This window comes from Populus nigra, chromosome 7, assembly GCF_951802175.1.
Source record: "Populus nigra chromosome 7, ddPopNigr1.1, whole genome shotgun sequence".
In the NCBI taxonomy this organism is placed as follows: domain Eukaryota; kingdom Viridiplantae; phylum Streptophyta; class Magnoliopsida; order Malpighiales; family Salicaceae; genus Populus; species Populus nigra.
Genome location: NC_084858.1, coordinates 15,139,669 through 15,159,169, shown reverse-complemented (window position 1 = coordinate 15,159,169; position 19,501 = coordinate 15,139,669). Strand labels below are relative to the sequence as shown.

The following is a 19,501-nucleotide window of genomic DNA, read 5'->3' as shown; positions in this document are numbered from 1 at the left end:
AGAATGGGATCGGTTTGATTGTAACTGTGAAAGAAGGGAATAGTGGTTATCTATCTGCTACAGCCTTAATAATCTCAATAGCCAATTTACACTTTTAAAAGCAGTTCAAAACTATGGATTAGCAGAAATTCCCTGTAAGCACCATCAGATGATTCCAAATTGTTGGTGTGTAGCTGCTAGGCTGACAGTTTAATTTTTTGTTAAATCCCAAACCATTACTGTCTGAAAAAGTCATTTCTCTAATTCGTATCAAGAAAAGAAACGGGACCAAACAAAATCAAAAAAGTATTTCAAGTTTTTGAGGATTCTTTACCTAAGATTCAAGCAAAAACCTGCCAAGGCAGTTTGATGCTGGGACTTGAAAGCTCACACTAGATTTCTCTAATCCAGCAAGAAGCCTTCCACATTCTATGTACAGGCACCTGAATAATGCGAGCAACAAAGCTTCAATCCTTTAGAAACCATTTCGTTGTAAAGGTTAAGAGCCCTTCTTTTGTCACCCTTTTCAAAATACACTTTAATCAATGCTTCATAAACATCCTCGCGAGGATTTAGAGATCGACCTATCATAATTCTTAAATATTTTTCTGCTTCCTCTAGTTTTCCGCAATTGCAGAGGCCCTTAATCAAGGAAGTGAAACCCATTAATCCAGGAGAGAGTGAGCGATATTCCATTTCATAGTAAAGTTTGAGCATTTCCTGAATCTGATTGTTTTTTGCATAACCAGAAATTAGATTAGAGTATGTGATCTCGTCTGCTAAGAACCCTTCATCTAACAAATTCGTCAACATCTCATTTGCTCGTGTCACATCCTCTATTCTACACAGCTTTCCTACCATCTCATTGAAAGCTGAAAGGCTGGGAACATGTCCCATCTCCATCATTTTCTTGCAGTAACTCAAAGTTTCTTCTACTCTTCCTGCTTTAGCACAACCTTCAAGGAGAAAGTTAAAAGTGTCTCCATATGGTTTCAAACCCATGTTTTCCATTTCTTGCAACAACTGATTTGCTTCTTCAATTCTTTCCTCCTTACAATAAGCTCCTATAAATGAAGTGTACACAAAAGAATTTGCATTGAAACCTCGCTTAAGCATTTCCTCATAGACCTGCATTGCTGAGTTCAAATTTCCAAGTTTGACTTTAGCATAAACAATCAAAGAGTAAGCAACAGTATCCAGAATCATGTTCTTTCGAAGCATCATTTTCAATAAAGCCAAGCCCGGTTCAACTCTTCCCTCCTCTAAAATCCTAAATACCAAACAAGTATTAACAATAACTACAGGAGAGCATCTCTTTCCATGGATCTTATCCAACATGTTCACAATTGTTTGCAACTTCCCTTCCTTGCACAAAGCACTGATCATGCTTTCGATTGTTGCTTCATTTGGGTAAGTTCTTCGGTGAAGCATGTGCTCATAAATCTTCCACGCCAGGGGACTTTTATCAGATTTTTGAACAACATGAATCAAGGTGTTGAAACTTATAAGGCTTAAGGTGAACCCATGTTCTTCTAAGCGGCAGCAAACATCAAAACCAATCTCAAACATTCTCAGCTTCGCATAAGCCTGAACCAGCAAATCAAACACTAAGGGACTTGATATAATAATCTTATAACTACTAAGGAGGGAATCCACAACCAAAAATTTTGTAGGATCCCCTACACTTTTCTTCAGAATTGATTCAAGCAATGCCTGAGCATCCATTATCAGCCGAGCTTGAATTAATATGTGAATCGTCAGACAATATGTTTGAACCCCATGTACAAAATTCCTTCTTGCTGACCAATGAAAGAAGCCTAGAGCCCGTTTTGCATCGGTTGGTTCCTTCAATTCCAGCAGTACATTTTTGACAAGCAAATTGTTGAGCTGAAGAGACTCAAATTTTCTATTCAGGGTATCCCAGTTATATCCTCTCCTTAATGAATCACATATGGAGCTTACGACTGTATCAATTTCTGTTTTTGTGCCATCATGAAGAAATCTAGCCACCTCAAACCAAGAACTGCAGACACGTGGATGAATGGAATTCTTGAGTGGTGTTGAAATCAAAGATGGAAAAGTTCGACGCAGCAAAGCCATGCTCTTGCCAAAGTTTTACCTAATCAATCAGGACAAGTATCGGATGAGACATGAAATCTATTAGGATTGTACATCTTGACAAATATTATGAAGTGCTAAACTATTACCTTTAGAAGCAATTGCAAAACATTCTGCATCGGCAACTAACATGTAACTGTAACATCTTCAAGTATCAGATTGAATAAAAAGAAAAAGCTTGATCAAAGTTCAAGCCAAAAGATTTTCTCCTTAAACTTTCACATTTCCGTTGCCTGCCAAAATCTCAGAATTAGACACATTCATACATTTATTCACCTTCACAGAATTTTCAAACATTCAGCTGCTACCAATTTGCAAACCATGGGCAAGTGGGTGTGGGTCACTAAGCACTATTGTTCCTCAAAAGTTTGAAATTTTCTTTCTCATTTCTAAATATCTCCATACAAGCAACAAAACCCATGTACTTGCTTCAAAGAATTATTGAGAAAGGCAACAAAAATCTCGAAACTTCAGAAGTATAGAGAGAGGGGAACCTGATAAGTAAGCAGAGTGATTCCTTCTACTTTGTCAGTGCTTGAGAAAGACAGAAAGCCCTCACGAATCCTTGTGAAATTTCTGCCTGCTCCTCGATGGTTTTTGTTTTGCGTTAAGTTTATAGGCTTTGGAGAGGGAAGAGGGAAGAGAGAGCAATACAAAGGGAGGGATTCAATGAAGGGAACGTGTCCCCTTCATTGATATTGCTTGATTATTTTTTAAGAAAAAAAAATTAAAATGTTTTATGTTAAATGTTGACTTGATTATATTTTTATGGAATTAACTAACTTTTTATGAAGTGAATATCTAGTTAAACCAATATTTATATTAAAAGATTAGATTTAACTTTAAAAGATATGATTTAATTTTATAAATTCCAGAACCATTAAAGATGTACATAATTATTAATTTTAAAAATTTATAAAATTAATCGAAATACATACAAATAAACACTCCATATTAATAAATAAAAAACTAACAACTACACGGCTACATCAACTCTTTTACTTTGCCAAGAATTTGGGTTTAGTAAAATCAAGAACTAAACCTTTATAAAAATGATACTAAAAATAAGTTTAGTCGGAGTCATGCCAAGAACAATTGCTTAAAGATTGAATGTGTAGATAGATGACAAATTTTATTGTTCATGAGATTTGGAGATGCACACTGACGTGCATATCTCACCCATGGTAGATGTTTCTCAAACAAAATGAACACAGCATTTTTTTTCTTTTCACTAAAATTAGGCATAGGCCTTTCAATCTAACAAACAATTTCTTTTTTATGTTAAAAAACAGTTTATTAAATTGGTTTGGCTCGTGACTTTGTTGAAAGTTCACATCACAGGTTATATATATATATTAACATGAGTCGATAGAAGTAGTATTTTTTAATTTTTTTTAAAATTTAACAATATTAATTTTTAAAAAAAAATAAATCGAGTTTTAATTAAATTACAAATTAATAATTAAAATTACTTAAATTTAAACTCCCGCTTTTTTTTTAATTCAACATGTGCAATTTCTAATAACACTTCTAAGTTAAAATTACTTTTAATTTTTCTCATCACTCTCCCATTTAAAACAAGTATAATTCACTTAAAATAGAAGAAATTGACCCTAAAAATAAATCAACAGAAAAACTGTCTCTCTTCATCTCCTTTGTTCTTGCCTGTACAGTACATGTAAGGTGGAGAGATCTAATTTTGGAAACCAATGTTGATATAGACAATGCCACTGCTCATCCTTTTCTATTATTCACTCTGCACATTACCTTATCAAACAAAATCTCAAGTCCACAATTTACCAAACATTTCATCAAACCAACACGGTCTTCAAATCTCAAGTCTCAACATCCCTCACCCTCCTAAAATCAGCCCATAAACTCTCTCGCACTCCCCAAACTCAAAAGTCCCAGATCCTCTCAAGCCTTGATATCAAACCCTAACCCCCTTCTTGAACCAAAACATAGCCATGGACTCCACCCCAGTCCCACAACATCTCCCCTTTAAACCCTCTTCCTCTTCTTCAGCCTCCAAACTCCCTATCAAACGCAAAATACCTGATTCTCTCCACCACCACCACCTCCTCTCTCCAAAACTTGAAACTTCCTCCACCACCACACCAACCACCACAAACCCAGATGCAATCTCCACTCCCACCACTAATTCTGAATCAAAGCCACCACCTTTTAAGTTCCACAGAATCTGGTCTGAGCCTGATGAAATAAGCTTCCTTCAAGGCCTACTCTCTTCATCCTCTCAAGGCCTCTCATTTCCTAAAGACTTGCCCTTTTTTTATGACAGATTCTCCAATTCAATGTCACAACCTTACACAAAATCTCAGCTTTCTGAGAAAATGAGAAGGCTGCGTAAGAAGTTTCGCAGTACGTCTTCGCGCCTTGCGCGTAATGGGTTCAATTATTCATTATTATCGCCTCATGATCGTTCTCTTTTTGGTCTCTCTAAACAGCTTTGGAGCCCTGAATTTGCTTCAAGCTCTCCTTTTGGAGGTAATAAGAGTACATGTAGTAATAGTAATACTAATTTTGATGGTAATGTGAGTAGTTTTCGTCCTGATAATGTTAAAAGGACGAAACTGGATGAGGATTTGGTGGGTGTTAAAGGTAGTTTTTTGCCGGTTTTTGCTTTGCCTTGCGAAAATGTAAATGTGAGTAATGAATTGAATGATCTGGAGTCGTTGGATTTGGATGAATTTGATAATGGGTATGTTGTGAAAATGAGGGAAGGCAATGTGGGTTGGGAGGTGGATAAGGGGGTGAGTGGATGTGGAGGTGGCTGCGGTAGTGTGGCAGTAAAGAGTGTGGCTAAGAGTGTTCTAAATGTGTTTGACGAGTGCGTAAAGGAGGTCAAGAAGGTTGTTCTTAAAGAGAGGTTGGATAGTTCAATGGAAGGGAAGAAGGAGAAGGATTTTCAAAGGAGGTGGAGGGAGCAAAGAGTTGCTGAGTTTGATGTTTTGGCTCTTCGGTTGAGGTTGCTTCTTGACAATTCTGCTAAATAGGCAATGACTTTGTTGACTTGTGTGTAGATTTACTTGTGCATTCTCTAATGTAGGCTTTTTTTTTTAATTTATATTTTTTTAAGTAGTTATATGTAATTATTTACGGGAAATCAAGGTAATGAGAGTCCATTCATTCCTATCATATGATTGTGCTATTTGTCTCTGATAATTTCTTTTTTCCCTCTTCCTCTTTGTTGGTTACTAAACTTGCATTATGCGGTTCATGTAAATTCAACGAGTTTTACAATTTATTTGAGATTGGCTTGTTTCCATATGTTTAATTGCTATAAACTAGATGCCAGGTATTGTCCCATTGCCACCCCACAGAGAAGGACCAAATCATTCACGGGAGAACCTGCAATAGTGAGACTATGAGCTTGAAACTCTTACCTGTGTATTCTGTAGAAAATTTAGGCCCAGGGAAGTCATCTGCTTAAGTTCAAGCTCGAGGAAGCATCTTGAGACTTCATTGAACAGGAGAGAAGCAATTTTTTTCCACCGGTGATCCATGAGGTCAAATTAGTTTGAACCAGTGATGCTTCATTTTGATGTTGAAGTAGTTAGCATGCTTCAAATTGAACCAAGTCATAAAGAGTAACTGAACAGCTAATCAGATGTTAAAGTGGTTCGCATGCTCGAAATGGAACTTAGTATTGGTTCTTACTGTGATGTTTTTACCATTTAATGGAACTTTCTGATCAATTGATCAACAAATAGGCTTGAAATTTGGTAACCTATTCACGATTGTTTGCAGTAGCTCTACAAACAGTTCAATTATGTGTATGGTTTGTGAATCTGCTTGGCAAGGATGCGATATTGTTGTTAAAGGAGAACAGTATCCTTTGGAGCTTCAGCCTTATGTTTCATCTGTGAAATAGCAATGTAGGAAGCTTCCCAGTGTATAACGAAAACACACAGCCCATGAAACAGGTAAATGAACCGTAGCTCAATTTGCATGTTTTCTGATTTCCTACTGAACTCTATTATTCTGTAGGCAGGAAAAAAAAATACCCCATGAAAAGGTGAGGGTAGAGGTTTCTACTTTCTGCACTGCTGAAAATATTCTTGTTGCAGGTGGTGAGTGATTATTTTGACAACCTCGATGCTCTCACATAATTGGCTATGTTGTTTACAATAGCTGTAGGGATTACTGCATGAGCTCCATGTTTTTTGACAACGTAAATTTTTCTTTCAATTTTAACTCACACATGGATATGTTGGTTCTTAAACATGGATCAAGTTTTGGTTTTGGTTTGCAAACAACTGGAATTGGGTAAGAATAAGCTGTCAGGCGTTCAGGAGGAAGAAAAGAAAGAAACAAATAGTAAAATAATATTTTTTATTTTAAAAAATTTATTTTTAATATTAATACATCAAAACATATTAAAAATATTTAAAAAAAAAAACACAACTTTAACTGATTTTTCAAAACACTGCCTATACTGATATCTATAATCACATTTCAAAACAACCATCAATCATACTGCAAACACGATCATTGTAGCTGCAACACAATGCCGGAACATTTTATGCAGAAAGAAACTATGCGTGGGCCTAGATTAAAGAGAGCCCCAAACACTTACATCAGCTAGAAATCACCCGCCAAAAACTCAAGAATCTTTACTAGACATGAAGGCTGAAAGACCTCCAACGCCCTTCAAGGTACTGTACTGTACCTCCATAGATATTGTTCCGTGTGGGAGATTAAGTTATGTTTGCTTGGTAGTTTTTCAATCTCATCCACAGATCCATCCTGTAGCAGCAGCAGCATACAACTTGGTTTATGCTATAACATGATACTTCTTGTTGAAAACGAATGAGGGTTCAAGAGAGCCATTATACATAGATTGTACGACATTCTTGTTTCTGTCTATATATAAACGCGCGCGGAGGTAGTGTTTTAAATTGTTTTTTAAAATTAATTTTTTTATTTTTTTATGTATTGATATCAAAAATAAATTTTTAAAAATAAAAAAATATTATTGTAATATATTTATAATTAAAAAACATCTTAAAAAACAACCAATATTACAATGTTAAATACTATCATATTACATACTTGGAAAACCTCAATTTAGTTTTAAATTAATATACTCATTTTCAGTTAATTACCAAACCTATAGATTTTATAAATTAGGTCCCAAACATTTCAAAAACCTAAAATGGTAATGCTCATTGACTTTTTCATCACAACAAATGCCGTTTTAGCGTATAAAATATGCAAATTAGACTTGAACTCGACAAAAGAAAACAATTAATAAATATATGAAACTTATGATATTTAATTAATAAATCCTATAAATTTAGGATGTAATTGACAATAAATATATAGGTTTGGGACTAAATCGAGGTTTCCTTTATTTTTTTCAATTATTAATTATGCGAGAGAAAGCTATATTCGATAACGTCGCCGTTTCCCCGCTTATACCATATCTCTCAGCCAGCAGGGTAGTGTTTAAAAACTGGACGACTCCACCCAGTTCTGCTCCACGGTACTGCCACCTCAGCTGCTCCTTCCTCACTCTCTTCCTCAATCACCCTGTAAGTCTCTCTCTCTCTCATTTCCTTTGAATCAATCAATCGAGTAATGGCTACCTGATTTTTCATCTCTCTTGTTTTAATTTGGATTGTTATTTATTTTGTTGATAGATTGATCGATCATTCGATGGGAAGTTCGAAGAAAAAAGAAGAAGAAAAGCTTAGATTTTGTATAGATAGAGGCGGAACGTTTACCGATGTGTATGCGGAAATTCCAGGCAAGAGTGATGGTCGGGATTTGAAACTGTTATCTGTTGATCCGGCGAATTATGAGGATGCTCCGGTGGAAGGGATTAGGAGGATTCTTGAGGAGTATACAGGAGAGAAGATTCCCAGAACCTCCAAAATCCCCACGAGTAAGATTGAGTGGATAAGGATGGGGACCACTGTAGCTACGAATGCCTTGTTGGAGAGAAAAGGGGAGAGGATTGCTTTGTGTGTCACTCGAGGGTTTAAGGATTTGTTGCAGATTGGTAATCAGGCTCGTCCGAATATCTTTGATCTTACGGTTTCGAAACCCTCCAACCTTTATGAGGAGGTTATTGAGGTTGATGAGAGAGTTCAGCTTGTTGTTGATGAGAGTGGGGATGATGGTTTGGGTTCGGTGGTTAAAGGGGTGTCGGGTGAGCTTGTGAGGGTTGTGAAGCCGGTTGATGAACAAGGTTTGAAGCCTTTGTTGAAGGGGTTGTTGGAGAGAGGGATTAGTTGTTTGGCTGTTGTGTTGATGCATTCTTATACGTTTCCGCAACATGAATTGGCTGTGGAAAAGCTTGCTGTTGATTTGGGTTTTCGACATGTTTCTTTGTCTTCGTCTTTGACTCCCATGGTTCGAGCTGTTCCTCGGGGGTTAACTGCTAGCGTGGATGCGTACTTAACCCCAGTTATCAAGGATTATTTGTCAGGTTTTATGTCGAAATTTGATGAAGGGTTGGGTAAGGTGAATGTTTTGTTTATGCAATCGGATGGAGGGCTTGCACCGGAAAATAGGTTTTCAGGACACAAAGCTGTTTTGTCTGGTCCTGCAGGTGGAGTTGTTGGTTATTCGCAGACACTTTTTGGGCTTGAAACAGAGAAGCCCCTTATTGGGTTTGATATGGGTGGTACATCTACGGATGTGAGCCGTTATGCTGGGAGTTATGAACAGGTCCTTGAAACCCAGATTTCCGGTGCCATTATTCAAGCACCTCAACTTGACATAAGCACTGTTGCTGCTGGTGGTGGATCAAAGTTGAAGTTCCAGTTTGGAGCTTTCCGGGTAGGACCAGAATCAGTGGGTGCTCATCCAGGCCCAGTTTGTTATCGTAAAGGTGGGGAATTGGCAGTTACCGATGCCAATCTCGTTCTAGGATTTGTCATTCCTGATCATTTTCCATCCATTTTTGGCCCCAACGAAGATCAGCCTTTAGATATCAAGGCAACAAGAGAAGAATTTGAGAAGCTTGCCAATCAAATAAACTCCTATAGGAAGAGCCAAGATTCATCTGCTAAGGACATGACTGTGGAAGAGATTGCTCTGGGATTTGTGAATGTTGCAAATGAAACAATGTGCCGTCCGATACGGCAGTTGACAGAGATGAAGGGCCATGAAACAAGGAACCATGCTCTTGCTTGCTTTGGAGGTGCTGGCCCACAGCATGCTTGTGCCATTGCCAGGTCGTTGGGCATGAAAGAAGTACTTGTTCACAGATTCTGTGGGATCTTAAGTGCGTATGGCATGGGCTTGGCAGATGTTGTTGAAGAGGCACAAGAACCATATTCTGCTGTTTATGGCCCTGATTCCATCTTGGAGGCTTCCCATAGAGAAGATATGTTACTGAAGCAGATAAGGCAGAAGCTACAGGAGCAAGGGTTCAGAGAGGAGAACATTACAACAGAAACATATTTAAACTTGCGGTATGAGGGCACGGATACTGCCATCATGGTGAAGAAACATGTCAATGAAGAGGGGTCAGGGTCCGACTATGCAGTGGAGTTTGTGAAGCTATTCCAGCAGGAGTACGGATTCAAGCTACAGAATAGGAATATTCTTATATGTGACGTCAGAGTTCGTGGTATTGGAGTCACTAACATACTGAAGCCACAAGTACTGGAACCCACTTCTGGTAACCTGGAAGTGGAAGGCCACTATAAGGTTTACTTCGGGAATGGGTGGCTTGATACACCTCTATACAAGCTTGATAATCTGGGTTGTGGACACATCATACCTGGCCCTGCAATCATCATGAATGGAAATAGCACGGTGGTAGTGGAACCCCAATGCAAAGCTATCATAACGATATATGGAAACATCAAAATTGAAATTGAGTCTAGCATGAGCACCGTGAAAATAGCCAAAAAAGTTGCAGATGTTGTGCAGCTCTCAATTTTCAATCACAGATTTATGGGAATAGCTGAACAAATGGGACGGACGCTACAGCGAACTTCCATATCAACAAATATCAAGGAAAGGCTAGATTTCTCTTGTGCTCTCTTTGGCCCTGATGGGGGACTAGTTGCTAATGCCCCCCATGTCCCTGTGCATCTTGGAGCCATGTCCAGTACTGTTCGGTGGCAGCTCAATTATTGGGGAGAAAACTTGAATGAAGGTGATGTTTTGGTCACCAACCATCCTAGTGCCGGAGGTAGCCATCTTCCTGACATAACTGTCATCACACCTGTGTTTGATAATGGTAAGCTGGTTTTTTTTGTTGCAAGTAGAGGACATCACGCAGAGATTGGGGGTATTACTCCTGGAAGCATGCCCCCCTTTTCAAAGTCAATATGGGAAGAAGGAGCTGCAATTAAAGCATTTAAGCTTGTAGAAAAGGGGATTTTTCAGGAAGAGGGAATTGTTAACCTTCTCCAGGAATCAGCTCATAAAATCCCTGGAACTCGCCGGCTTCAAGACAATTTATCAGACCTACATGCACAAGTAGCTGCAAACCAGAGAGGTATCTCCCTTATCAAAGAACTGATTGAGCAGTATGGTTTGGAAACTGTTCAGGCCTATATGACCTATGTACAGCTAAATGCAGAAGAAGCTGTGAGGGAAATGCTCAAATCAGTTGCTGCTAGAGTTTCATCTCAGTCAGACAAGTTTGGAGAGAATAATAATGTAACTATAGAAGAAGAAGATAGCATGGATGATGGCTCTGTCATACATCTGAAACTAACTATTGATTCTAATAAAGGGGAAGCATTTTTCGATTTTAGTGGGACAAGCCCTGAGGTGTATGGGAATTGGAATGCACCAGAAGCAGTAACAGCTGCCGCAGTCATATACTGCCTTCGCTGTTTGGTGGATGTTGACATTCCTCTCAACCAAGGTTGTTTAGCCCCGGTTGGAATCCATATTCCTAAAGGCTCATTCCTCTCTCCAAGTGACAAGGCTGCAGTTGTTGGAGGTAATGTTCTCACATCTCAGAGGGTAACAGATGTTGTACTTACTGCCTTTCAGGCCTGTGCTTGTTCTCAGGGTTGCATGAATAATCTCACTTTTGGGGATAATACTTTTGGCTATTATGAAACAATTGGAGGTGGAAGTGGTGCTGGTCCTCACTGGGATGGGACAAGTGGAGTCCAGTGCCATATGACCAATACCCGTATGACTGATCCAGAGATTTTTGAGCAAAGGTATCCTGTTCTTTTGCATAAGTTTGGACTAAGAGAGAACAGTGGAGGATCTGGGCTTCATAAAGGGGGTGATGGGCTTGTAAGAGAGATAGAGTTCAGGCGGCCAGTTGTAGTGAGTATTCTTTCAGAAAGGCGTGTGCATGCACCAAAAGGTCTGAAGGGGGGAAAAGATGGGGCTCGCGGGGCCAATTACCTAATTACCAAAGATAAACGGAGAGTTTACCTTGGAGGTAAGAACACAGTTGAGGTGCAGGCAGGGGAGATTCTTGAGATTTTAACTCCTGGAGGTGGTGGGTGGGGTTCATGTTGATTTTTTGGTGCAAACTGCTGCATTGAGGTGGTAGTGGTGGGTGGATTTGTTGTTGGTTTCTCCGATGCTGCATTGAGATGCCTGTTCTGAGTGCTATGACTGTATCAAGAGCAGTTGGTGCTATGAAACTTGCTGTAGTTGCTGTATCAGCTGATGCTGCATAGCTTGCAGTATTGCCCAGTTTGCTACAGGTTGATTTCATTGCTGTTTCTGCTTTGATCCCGGTTTTGCAGCTCCATTGCTTTTGCAACATTCTGGCAAAAAAGAACTGATGTGTCAGGAGTTTCTTATTTCCTTGGCATGAGTTTGCTTTTTCTTAAACTTGCTATTGTTCTCTCCTAGATAGTGATACTCCAGACTGTTATATTGGGTGGTTATGAAATGTTCTCATGTGAACAAATGAAATAATTCATGGTTTAGTATGTTCCCTTTCTTCCTGCAAGACTGTTTGTCTACGCGGTGAAAATTACGGTTCAAGCAAAATAATAATAATAATAATGTTTTTTTTTCTTAAAAAAAAAGAAGGATGGAAATGCGTAGAGAAATGGGCACAATAAATCAAGTTGCTTTTCTAATCTAAGATACTACTTGAAACATATCCCCAATCTTATAACCTTACCCTTTGTGGTCTAAAGGAAGTGCTTTCCAGGTTAATTTGCTTGAGAAATACGACAATATCTGAAGATAAGATTGCCTAAAGAGATAAAATCCATAATCCATACCGAATTAGCTATTTGTTTAAGCAAGAAGGGAATTCTGGCCATATATTTATTGTTCTTGTTCTTGTTCTTGGTTTTGATTGAAACTAGAAGCCAGGCCATATCAAGGGCGCTTGGGTCTTCCTCTCTTGGTCTCCCAGTCATTGTAGCAAGGGCATGTTTCCTTGTTACCATAAGTGCCAGGAGGAACGCAGAGGCACGTAGCACTGCATCTCAGACAGAAGAACATCCATGGCTTCCTGTGTGATGTTGCTGAGCAGATTGAACCGACTATTTCATTCACTCATCAAGCTATCACAGATTCAACAGTTTCAAGCATAGGTTCCAAATATCGGGTCATGATTCGGGCATCTGAACCGACTATTTCCTTTTCAGAGGCATCTAGATGCGGTTGCAACATTAGAAGGTGTAATTAGAAGAAGAAGAAGAAGAAGAGAGAGGACCGTCCATCAAGTGATAGTAGATCCAAAAATGGGTTTTTGCTTGCAAGCATGGAGAGGAGATTTATAAGGGGTATTATTTGTAGGAATTGTTTTGGGATGTTCGCTTTTTTGAAATTGTGGTAGTAGTTGCGGTTTAAATTATTTTTCACTTAAAAATATATCGAAATGATATTTTTTTATTTTTAAAAAATTATTTTTAATCGAGATCAGCACATCATAACGATCGATCTGAAAACATAAAAAAAATTAATAAAAAAATTAAAATCTGATAAAACACGGTTTCAACCGCATTCTCAAACGAGATGTGATTGTTAGGGTTAGGTATTAAATCCAAAAATGGGTTTCGATCTCATATGATTTGTGTTTTTGATTTATTTATTTTTCTTTGTTTTTGTCAAACTTTGTAGGGCTACTTATCGTGTCTTTTATTGCTCTTGTTGTTTTGCAATGTGCATTTCTCTTGTGTTTCCAATATTATGGATCTTTTACACCTTTTTTTTTATATAATCATTGAAGTTATAGAATTGTCTGAGAAAGTGTTTGAATCTAGTATTACTTTACTCATTATCTCTATGTAATTATTATTTTTTTCATCATATTAATTCATCAACGTATGGTTATAATTATAAAACATAGCTTAGCTAAACACAATCCAATGAAACGATGGCCAATAACCTGCTCAAATCAAGTTTTATTTTGATTTTTTTTTATCAAAATAGCATTGTTTTAGTTTTTATTAAAAAAAAAAGTGGCATCTTTTTTTCTTTTTTAAATGTCAATACTTAAGTTGATATGACCAACTTGAAACTCGGATTTTGGATAGCGGGTAAATACTTGTTATTTAAGCTTAAATGTTGCTTAGTGCCAAAAAAAAATTGTCTAGTTACTTCATTGTTTAGCTTTCTTAAGAAAGCTCATTAGTTTCATTTGTAACCCAATAATGTATCTTTTCGCAATTTCATCTCATATGAAAAGTTTCAGTTTCAGTTTCAGTTTCAAGCAAAATCATAAACAAAAAGCAATTGAATAAAATTAGATTCATAATAGATAATCTCTTTGAGTTTTACATCTAGTATCTAAAAAAATCAAATGTTTTTGGATTTAATTAATTAAAAAAGAAAGGGAAAGAGAAGATAAATTTTTGAGGATGTTTGGCGGGTTGATTAAGAGCATGTTTGTGATTATTGTAGATATTATTTTTAAATTTTATTTTTAACATTAGCATGTCAAAAGAATTCAAAAATATCAAAAGAATAATTTTAAAAAAAAACAAATTTAAATTTTTAAAAAAAACACAATTGAATCACAAAATCAAAAACATATTTAATGACAAGGACATGTGATAACAACATGCCTTTCATTAATGTATTATTGGGTAATGTTGTATGAGTTTTCATCTTAAATAGCAAATTGGCAATGTGATAACAACATGCCTTTCATTAATGTATTATTGGGAAATGTTGTATGAGTTTTCATCTTAAATAGCAAATTGGCAATCAATCATCCACGACTCATCTACAATACTTTGGGATCTTTAGCACCATCTTAGATGTTTAAATTATCTAGAATAGAAACATCTAGTAGGTGGTCCAGTAATAAGAGTTTGGGATCAAGAAATTTATGTTTTTTGTGGTCTCAGATTCGAGCCCTAAAGTAATTAATATTGATGGTCATTGGAGGTTTATCTAGTTGTTAACTTGAGGGTCCATATAAATTAATCAAAATATATGTAAGTTGGCCTGAACACTTCACGTGAATTAAAAAAAATATCTAAAATAGTAGCAAAGACACAGCACCCACCCTCTTAGCCTAATATGAGGGGAATTTGGAAAGTGGCTAGCTTCTTCTTATTTTTCTTTCTTTGGTTTTTTTATCAAGTGGTTAAGGATATTTCTTCTATTCTTGATTGTTTTAAAAAAAAAGTACCTAGAAAAATCATCTGCATGCATCATGTGAATGTAATGGTAAATTTTTTAAATCGAGAAAAAAATTTTCTTTTTTAAATCGAGAAAAAACTTAGAATCAATTAAATAAAAAAAAAACACTTTTAAAACATAAAAATTAAAAAAAAATTATATTTTTCTTTCTCTTTTTTGTTTTTCCTGAAATGAATCCTGTAAAGAGGAAAGAAAAGGGAATTGTAATTTTGGGCCTTTGTAGTTAGGCTCCAAGCTTCAACTAAAGCATAGCACAATCAGGAAGGGTTTCTAAGACATGTGATTGAACACGCCCAGGTTTTTAATTCCTTTCTCGTTGATCTCTGAAGAAAAGGGAAGAATCTGCTCCACATGTTACCATTTTTTCTTTAGATCTAAGACAAGGCAAGAAAATTTTATATATTTTCACTCACGCACGCACGCACAATTAGGACCTAAATTATCAGCCACCAAAAGCTAGTGAATTTTGATTTCGTTCAACTAAGAAAACAAAAATAATTTGATTATGCTTTCAAGCACACCAAGCTTGCATTTACACAGCTTTATGATCTACCATCACAAACCATATAAATTAGTTATTACGAAGGGCAAACCCTAGTTATTAAAAACTGGCTTGAATCCGAAAACTAGACAGACCAATATTCTGTGATATGTGCCGGCCAGCTCCTTTTGGCCACTATTTTGCTATTGCTGCCTCCTATTTGCATTATAAGACTCCTCATACTCTGCCCATTTTACAATGGAACATCGGGAAGAACTGCGCTAAGCCGGACATAACCATTAGCGGCAATGATGAAAGCCATTCACTGCGCTGGGAACCTCCATGATGAACTTAGGAGGGTGGTAAGTTGAGCATTGCAGAGAGTTTTTGCAAGTCCCAGTATTCCTTCTGGGATATGATAACAGCTCCTGCAGCCAGAGCAGCTGACACAATAAACAGGCTTCTTATGCATCCATGGCCTCGTGAAAGTCGTCCCAGAATTGCCTTGCAGTACTTGTCTGCTTCTTTCAAGGATGCACAGTCCCCTGCATTTTCCTCCTCTGCCAATGCTTTCCCATTCTATAAAAAACACAGCATATACCAAGTTACAGATAACAAGATGGTCACATGATAAACAGCTGGCATAAGATCATCAGTACCAGCTGAAGCTGTGAGTTAGAATAGGTGCACCAGCAACTAAGACATTATCTGGGTCCCAATCATACGCGTGATAGTGACTGTAATAATCATTTGATACTTGAAATATGGTAATAAATATAGAAAAATATAACTGCCTGGAGCAATGAGAGGAAAAACACAAGGCCGCCTCATTTCTCTTCCACCCTTTTGTCAGGAAAAAGAGGAATGTTAATGGCAGAGTAATTCAGAAAACACGAGGGCTGTTCACCAAATTCACAAACAACCAACCTGAAATGCCTAATGGTAATTTATTTCCAGTTCAGGGCTTGTCTAAGACAATGACAGCAAAGAATTAACAAGGGTACCAATGACCTGAAACCTTTATTTTAATACTATAGATGCATTACTGTAAGTAAATATGCATATACGAATTAAAAATGTTACCTTCTGCCTGAAACTCTTCAGAGTTTCCCTCACGGGGTCAAGAGAAGAATGTTTGACCGAGTGGTCCTTCCATTCATCAGACAGCCTTCTCAAAACAGTGACACTTGCTTCGAGATTATCCAGATAAAACATGTCCTGTTTCCAAGTAATTCATGCAAAGTAAACCAAAGCCAATGATGTATATAACAACAGCAAAGTGTCTAAAATTTAAAATTAAGATCTTAATTACATAAGAAAATGCTTACCCATTGTTTGTAACTATTAGGGTTCTGTGTCAAACACCAAATAAAAATGTCACTTGCTTCCCTAGACAGTTCAGAGCTACCTGCAGAAAGCACTGCTGATCAAACTGTGATGTACATTTATGGAGAGCAACAATCAATTGATGCCCATTTGAGTTTTGACTACCTTCTCCAGTGACTTTGACTGCAATGTTCAATATCTGCTGCGTAACTTGTTTCATTGCTTTGCTTCCTGAGGACCCAGCAAGAGCAACCTCCTTCAAGGTTGGATAAACAGCTTCGAATCTCTCAGTTGCCTAAGGAAAAAAAATCAACCAAAACTTGCCTCGGACCTAAAATACCCACCAAAATCTAGCTAAAAATGCTGCACCAGAGCACCCACCTTAACTCTAGCTGAAGGAACTGGGAAGGTGAGTCTCATCAAAAGTTCAAGAGCTGAAGGTGGCACTAAGCGCTCACCCTTTTTAACAGCACCATTTAATAAAATTGTACGAGCTTTGGGGGATGACAAGATTCTAATCCAAGCAAAAAAGGGGAAAGAGAGAAGTCAGAAAAAAAATACGAAATAAACACTGAAAATTAATATTCCATTACTAACTGCCCAATAATTTCAAAGATCTGAATAACTCAAGCATCAAATACAAAGTGAAATTAATTTCAATCCCAATGATACCTCTCAACCAACTGCAGGATCAAGTCCCTAGATTGAGGATTACTGCTTGATTTCCCACTCAGCATAGGGAAGAGAACACGAATCCATGTGTATAATCCCACAACCAAATCTCCTTGAGACGCCTAAATCAAGATACAATTCCAAATATTAAAATTTATTTTCCTAAGAGAAGAATTCACATATCTGGGAATTCTAAGTGGTCAGCTTACCTGAGCAATCATCCATCCAGTGACCGGAAGCTTGTCTTGTCCTTGATATTTTGGATTTTCACTAATTATCGGCAATAAATCGATCAACACATCAGGCTTGCGTCGTAGCGTCATTGCCAAAACCACAAATAGAGCAACCTGGAACTCATCAATATATCAATAAAATGGTTACTTGGATGAAAAAACACAATCTATACCCAGCACTATTACAACAACCATATGAAAATTAGTAAAACTTAAGATATGTAATGTGCACTAGCGAAACCTTTAATGTTGATGCTGGTGCTAACCATAAACAAAGCCTTAAAATAAGCATGTTTCCAAACATTTTTCAAACAGGAAAGAGTCATCTGACTTGCTGAAAAGACTCTGGAAAGATATGGGTGTTGACAAGAATATAAATGAAATCGAGGGTGTGAGACTCATATTTATGTTTTTCTAAAACCTTCAAAATGTTGATTTCCAGATAAAATTTCTTTAAAGCAAGACTCAATGGATGAAACCATGGTTTAAACATAACATGATAATAGTGGGGGAAACTCTTGAATGAAAGTGTTGACTAGCATAGAAGTATTTATAAATCATATAGAAAGAGTAGTCCTGAAAGCTACCCGAGACTTAGATGGTGATCGCTGGACCACCTTTTTGGATCCCTTGGCAACTTCTTGATGACTTGCAAGGTCAGCAAAAATACTATCCAATGACCATAACACAAAGGACCCAAGTGCTTCAAAGGATCGCTGGCCAAGCCAGTCAACTGATGCCTTGTAAACATCTTGAGAGATGTGTGCGAGGGGGGTCTGCTCAGAAAAGCAATAATTTAAAATAAAATGTTAGAAATGGTTATGAACATACAAAATTCATTAAAATCACATTGAGCACACTTAAACTTGTCGTGGAACAATGTAAGTGAATTGATTCCGATCGATCCAACTTAGATCATCATATAGATGAATTACACAACGTCAGTACCTAACCATCTTAGCACACATAAATGTCAGAACAAACAAACAAACAAAAACTAACTACAGCATTATATCCCCAAGTCAATCGCACACATTAATACTTTTTTCCATAAAAACCCAGTCTTCGAAAGAAAAGGAAAAAAAACATGTTAACAAAAATGATATTATATTTATGTAATCAAAAATAATTTCACCTAAGTCATAATTAGACTGATAAAAATATTTAAAAGAAAAAACTTACATCAATCAATTTGGAAACAGGAGACTCCTTGAAGATCTTTAACCAAGGAAATTGAGCTGAACTCACTGATGAAAATGATCTTCCATAGTAATCAGCAAATCTCATTAACAGTATATCCTGCTGAGTCTCATACGACGCCTAAATCCAACAAAACGACATCAGAAAAAAACGAAAAAGAGAATCTTTTATTTGAAAAAAAAAAACATCATGTATGGATTAATTAAAAACCAAAATTAAATTAAACAATTAAATGCTTACAGTGATGTCAACAAGAAAGGCGCCTAGATCACCGGCATCGATCTTCGCAGCCGCCTCCGCCACCGTTACTTTTGGTTTCTTCACCTTCGGCTTCTTCACCTTCTTCACTTCCTCTCCAGCACCACCACCGTCTCCACCATGACCTCCATCTTCACTCTCGCCATCATCCTCATCAGAATGCCGCTTCGATCCATCTCTCTCACCACTCTCCTCCTCCTCTCTCTTCCGCCACTCCTCCTCAATCCTCCGGCGCCGGTCCTCCGATTTCTTCTCAATCGACCGAAACACATCAGCTTTCTCACCGCCGACGCCGTTAGATCGCTGGTGATCGGAGGAAGAACTCTCCGACGAGTTCGAGACTTTCGAGGGTTGTTGTTTCTTGTTTCGTTTTGAATACGAAACTGTTTTCCATCCGCCGTCGTTCTGATCTTTACCGCTAACGCTACCGTTAGCGTTAGCGTTACCGTTACGGTTTCTCATTTCTATTTCATCTTCCATGAGAAGTTGTGCTATAAGAGCCGAATTCTCGTCCATGATTGAAGGGACAGCAGTTTAAACGGAGCGACAGAACCGGAGGTTTAGTTTTCAACGGCGAGTGAAGGGAGGGGGGTAAGCCGGGTCGGGTTTTTGAAGGAGAGAATCAGAGAAGGGAGTCGCTGGTGATAAAAGGACACGGGAA

At 37.6% G+C, this 19,501-nt stretch overlaps 4 protein-coding genes across 6 annotated transcripts; 2 read left to right on the top strand and 2 right to left on the bottom strand.

Moving 5' to 3' along the window:
* Positions 1 to 219: 219 nt before the first annotated feature.
* LOC133700228 (pentatricopeptide repeat-containing protein At1g66345, mitochondrial) lies at positions 220 to 2,779 on the bottom strand. 2 transcript variants are annotated; one of them, XM_062123775.1, is made up of 3 exons: positions 2,592 to 2,778; positions 2,187 to 2,330; positions 220 to 2,098 (listed from the first exon to the last, which is right to left on the bottom strand). In XM_062123775.1, the coding sequence occupies exon 3, from the start codon at positions 2,077 to 2,079 to the stop codon at positions 409 to 411; it is 1,671 nt and encodes a 556-aa protein (XP_061979759.1). In that variant the 5' UTR covers positions 2,080 to 2,098; positions 2,187 to 2,330; positions 2,592 to 2,778; the 3' UTR covers positions 220 to 408. The 2 variants fall into 2 exon arrangements, with proteins under 2 accessions (XP_061979759.1, XP_061979760.1); XM_062123776.1 differs by lacking the exon at positions 2,187 to 2,330 and having other exon boundaries at positions 2,592 to 2,779.
* A 1,285-nt stretch (positions 2,780 to 4,064) lies between these two features.
* Positions 4,065 to 5,111, top strand: LOC133700095 (probable transcription factor At5g28040). Its single transcript, XM_062123657.1, has one exon. The coding sequence runs from the start codon at positions 4,065 to 4,067 to the stop codon at positions 5,109 to 5,111; it is 1,047 nt and encodes a 348-aa protein (XP_061979641.1).
* Positions 5,112 to 7,512: 2,401 nt separating this feature from the next.
* LOC133698890 (5-oxoprolinase 1) lies at positions 7,513 to 11,993 on the top strand. The gene is made up of 2 exons (XM_062121995.1): positions 7,513 to 7,652; positions 7,761 to 11,993. Exon 2 carries the CDS (start codon positions 7,777 to 7,779, stop codon positions 11,569 to 11,571), a length of 3,795 nt encoding a protein of 1,264 aa, XP_061977979.1. The 5' UTR covers positions 7,513 to 7,652; positions 7,761 to 7,776; the 3' UTR covers positions 11,572 to 11,993.
* Positions 11,994 to 15,109: 3,116 nt separating this feature from the next.
* LOC133699521 (uncharacterized) lies at positions 15,110 to 19,501 on the bottom strand. Of its 2 annotated transcripts, none has more exons than XM_062122797.1 (10): positions 18,823 to 19,501; positions 18,565 to 18,702; positions 17,970 to 18,158; positions 17,359 to 17,496; positions 17,150 to 17,271; positions 16,859 to 16,991; positions 16,643 to 16,772; positions 16,480 to 16,571; positions 16,235 to 16,369; positions 15,110 to 15,730 (listed from the first exon to the last, which is right to left on the bottom strand). In XM_062122797.1, exons 1-10 carry the CDS (start codon positions 19,354 to 19,356, stop codon positions 15,503 to 15,505), a joined length of 1,839 nt encoding a protein of 612 aa, XP_061978781.1. In that variant the 5' UTR covers positions 19,357 to 19,501; the 3' UTR covers positions 15,110 to 15,502. The 2 variants fall into 2 exon arrangements, with proteins under 2 accessions (XP_061978781.1, XP_061978782.1); XM_062122798.1 differs by having other exon boundaries at positions 16,480 to 16,559; positions 18,823 to 19,500.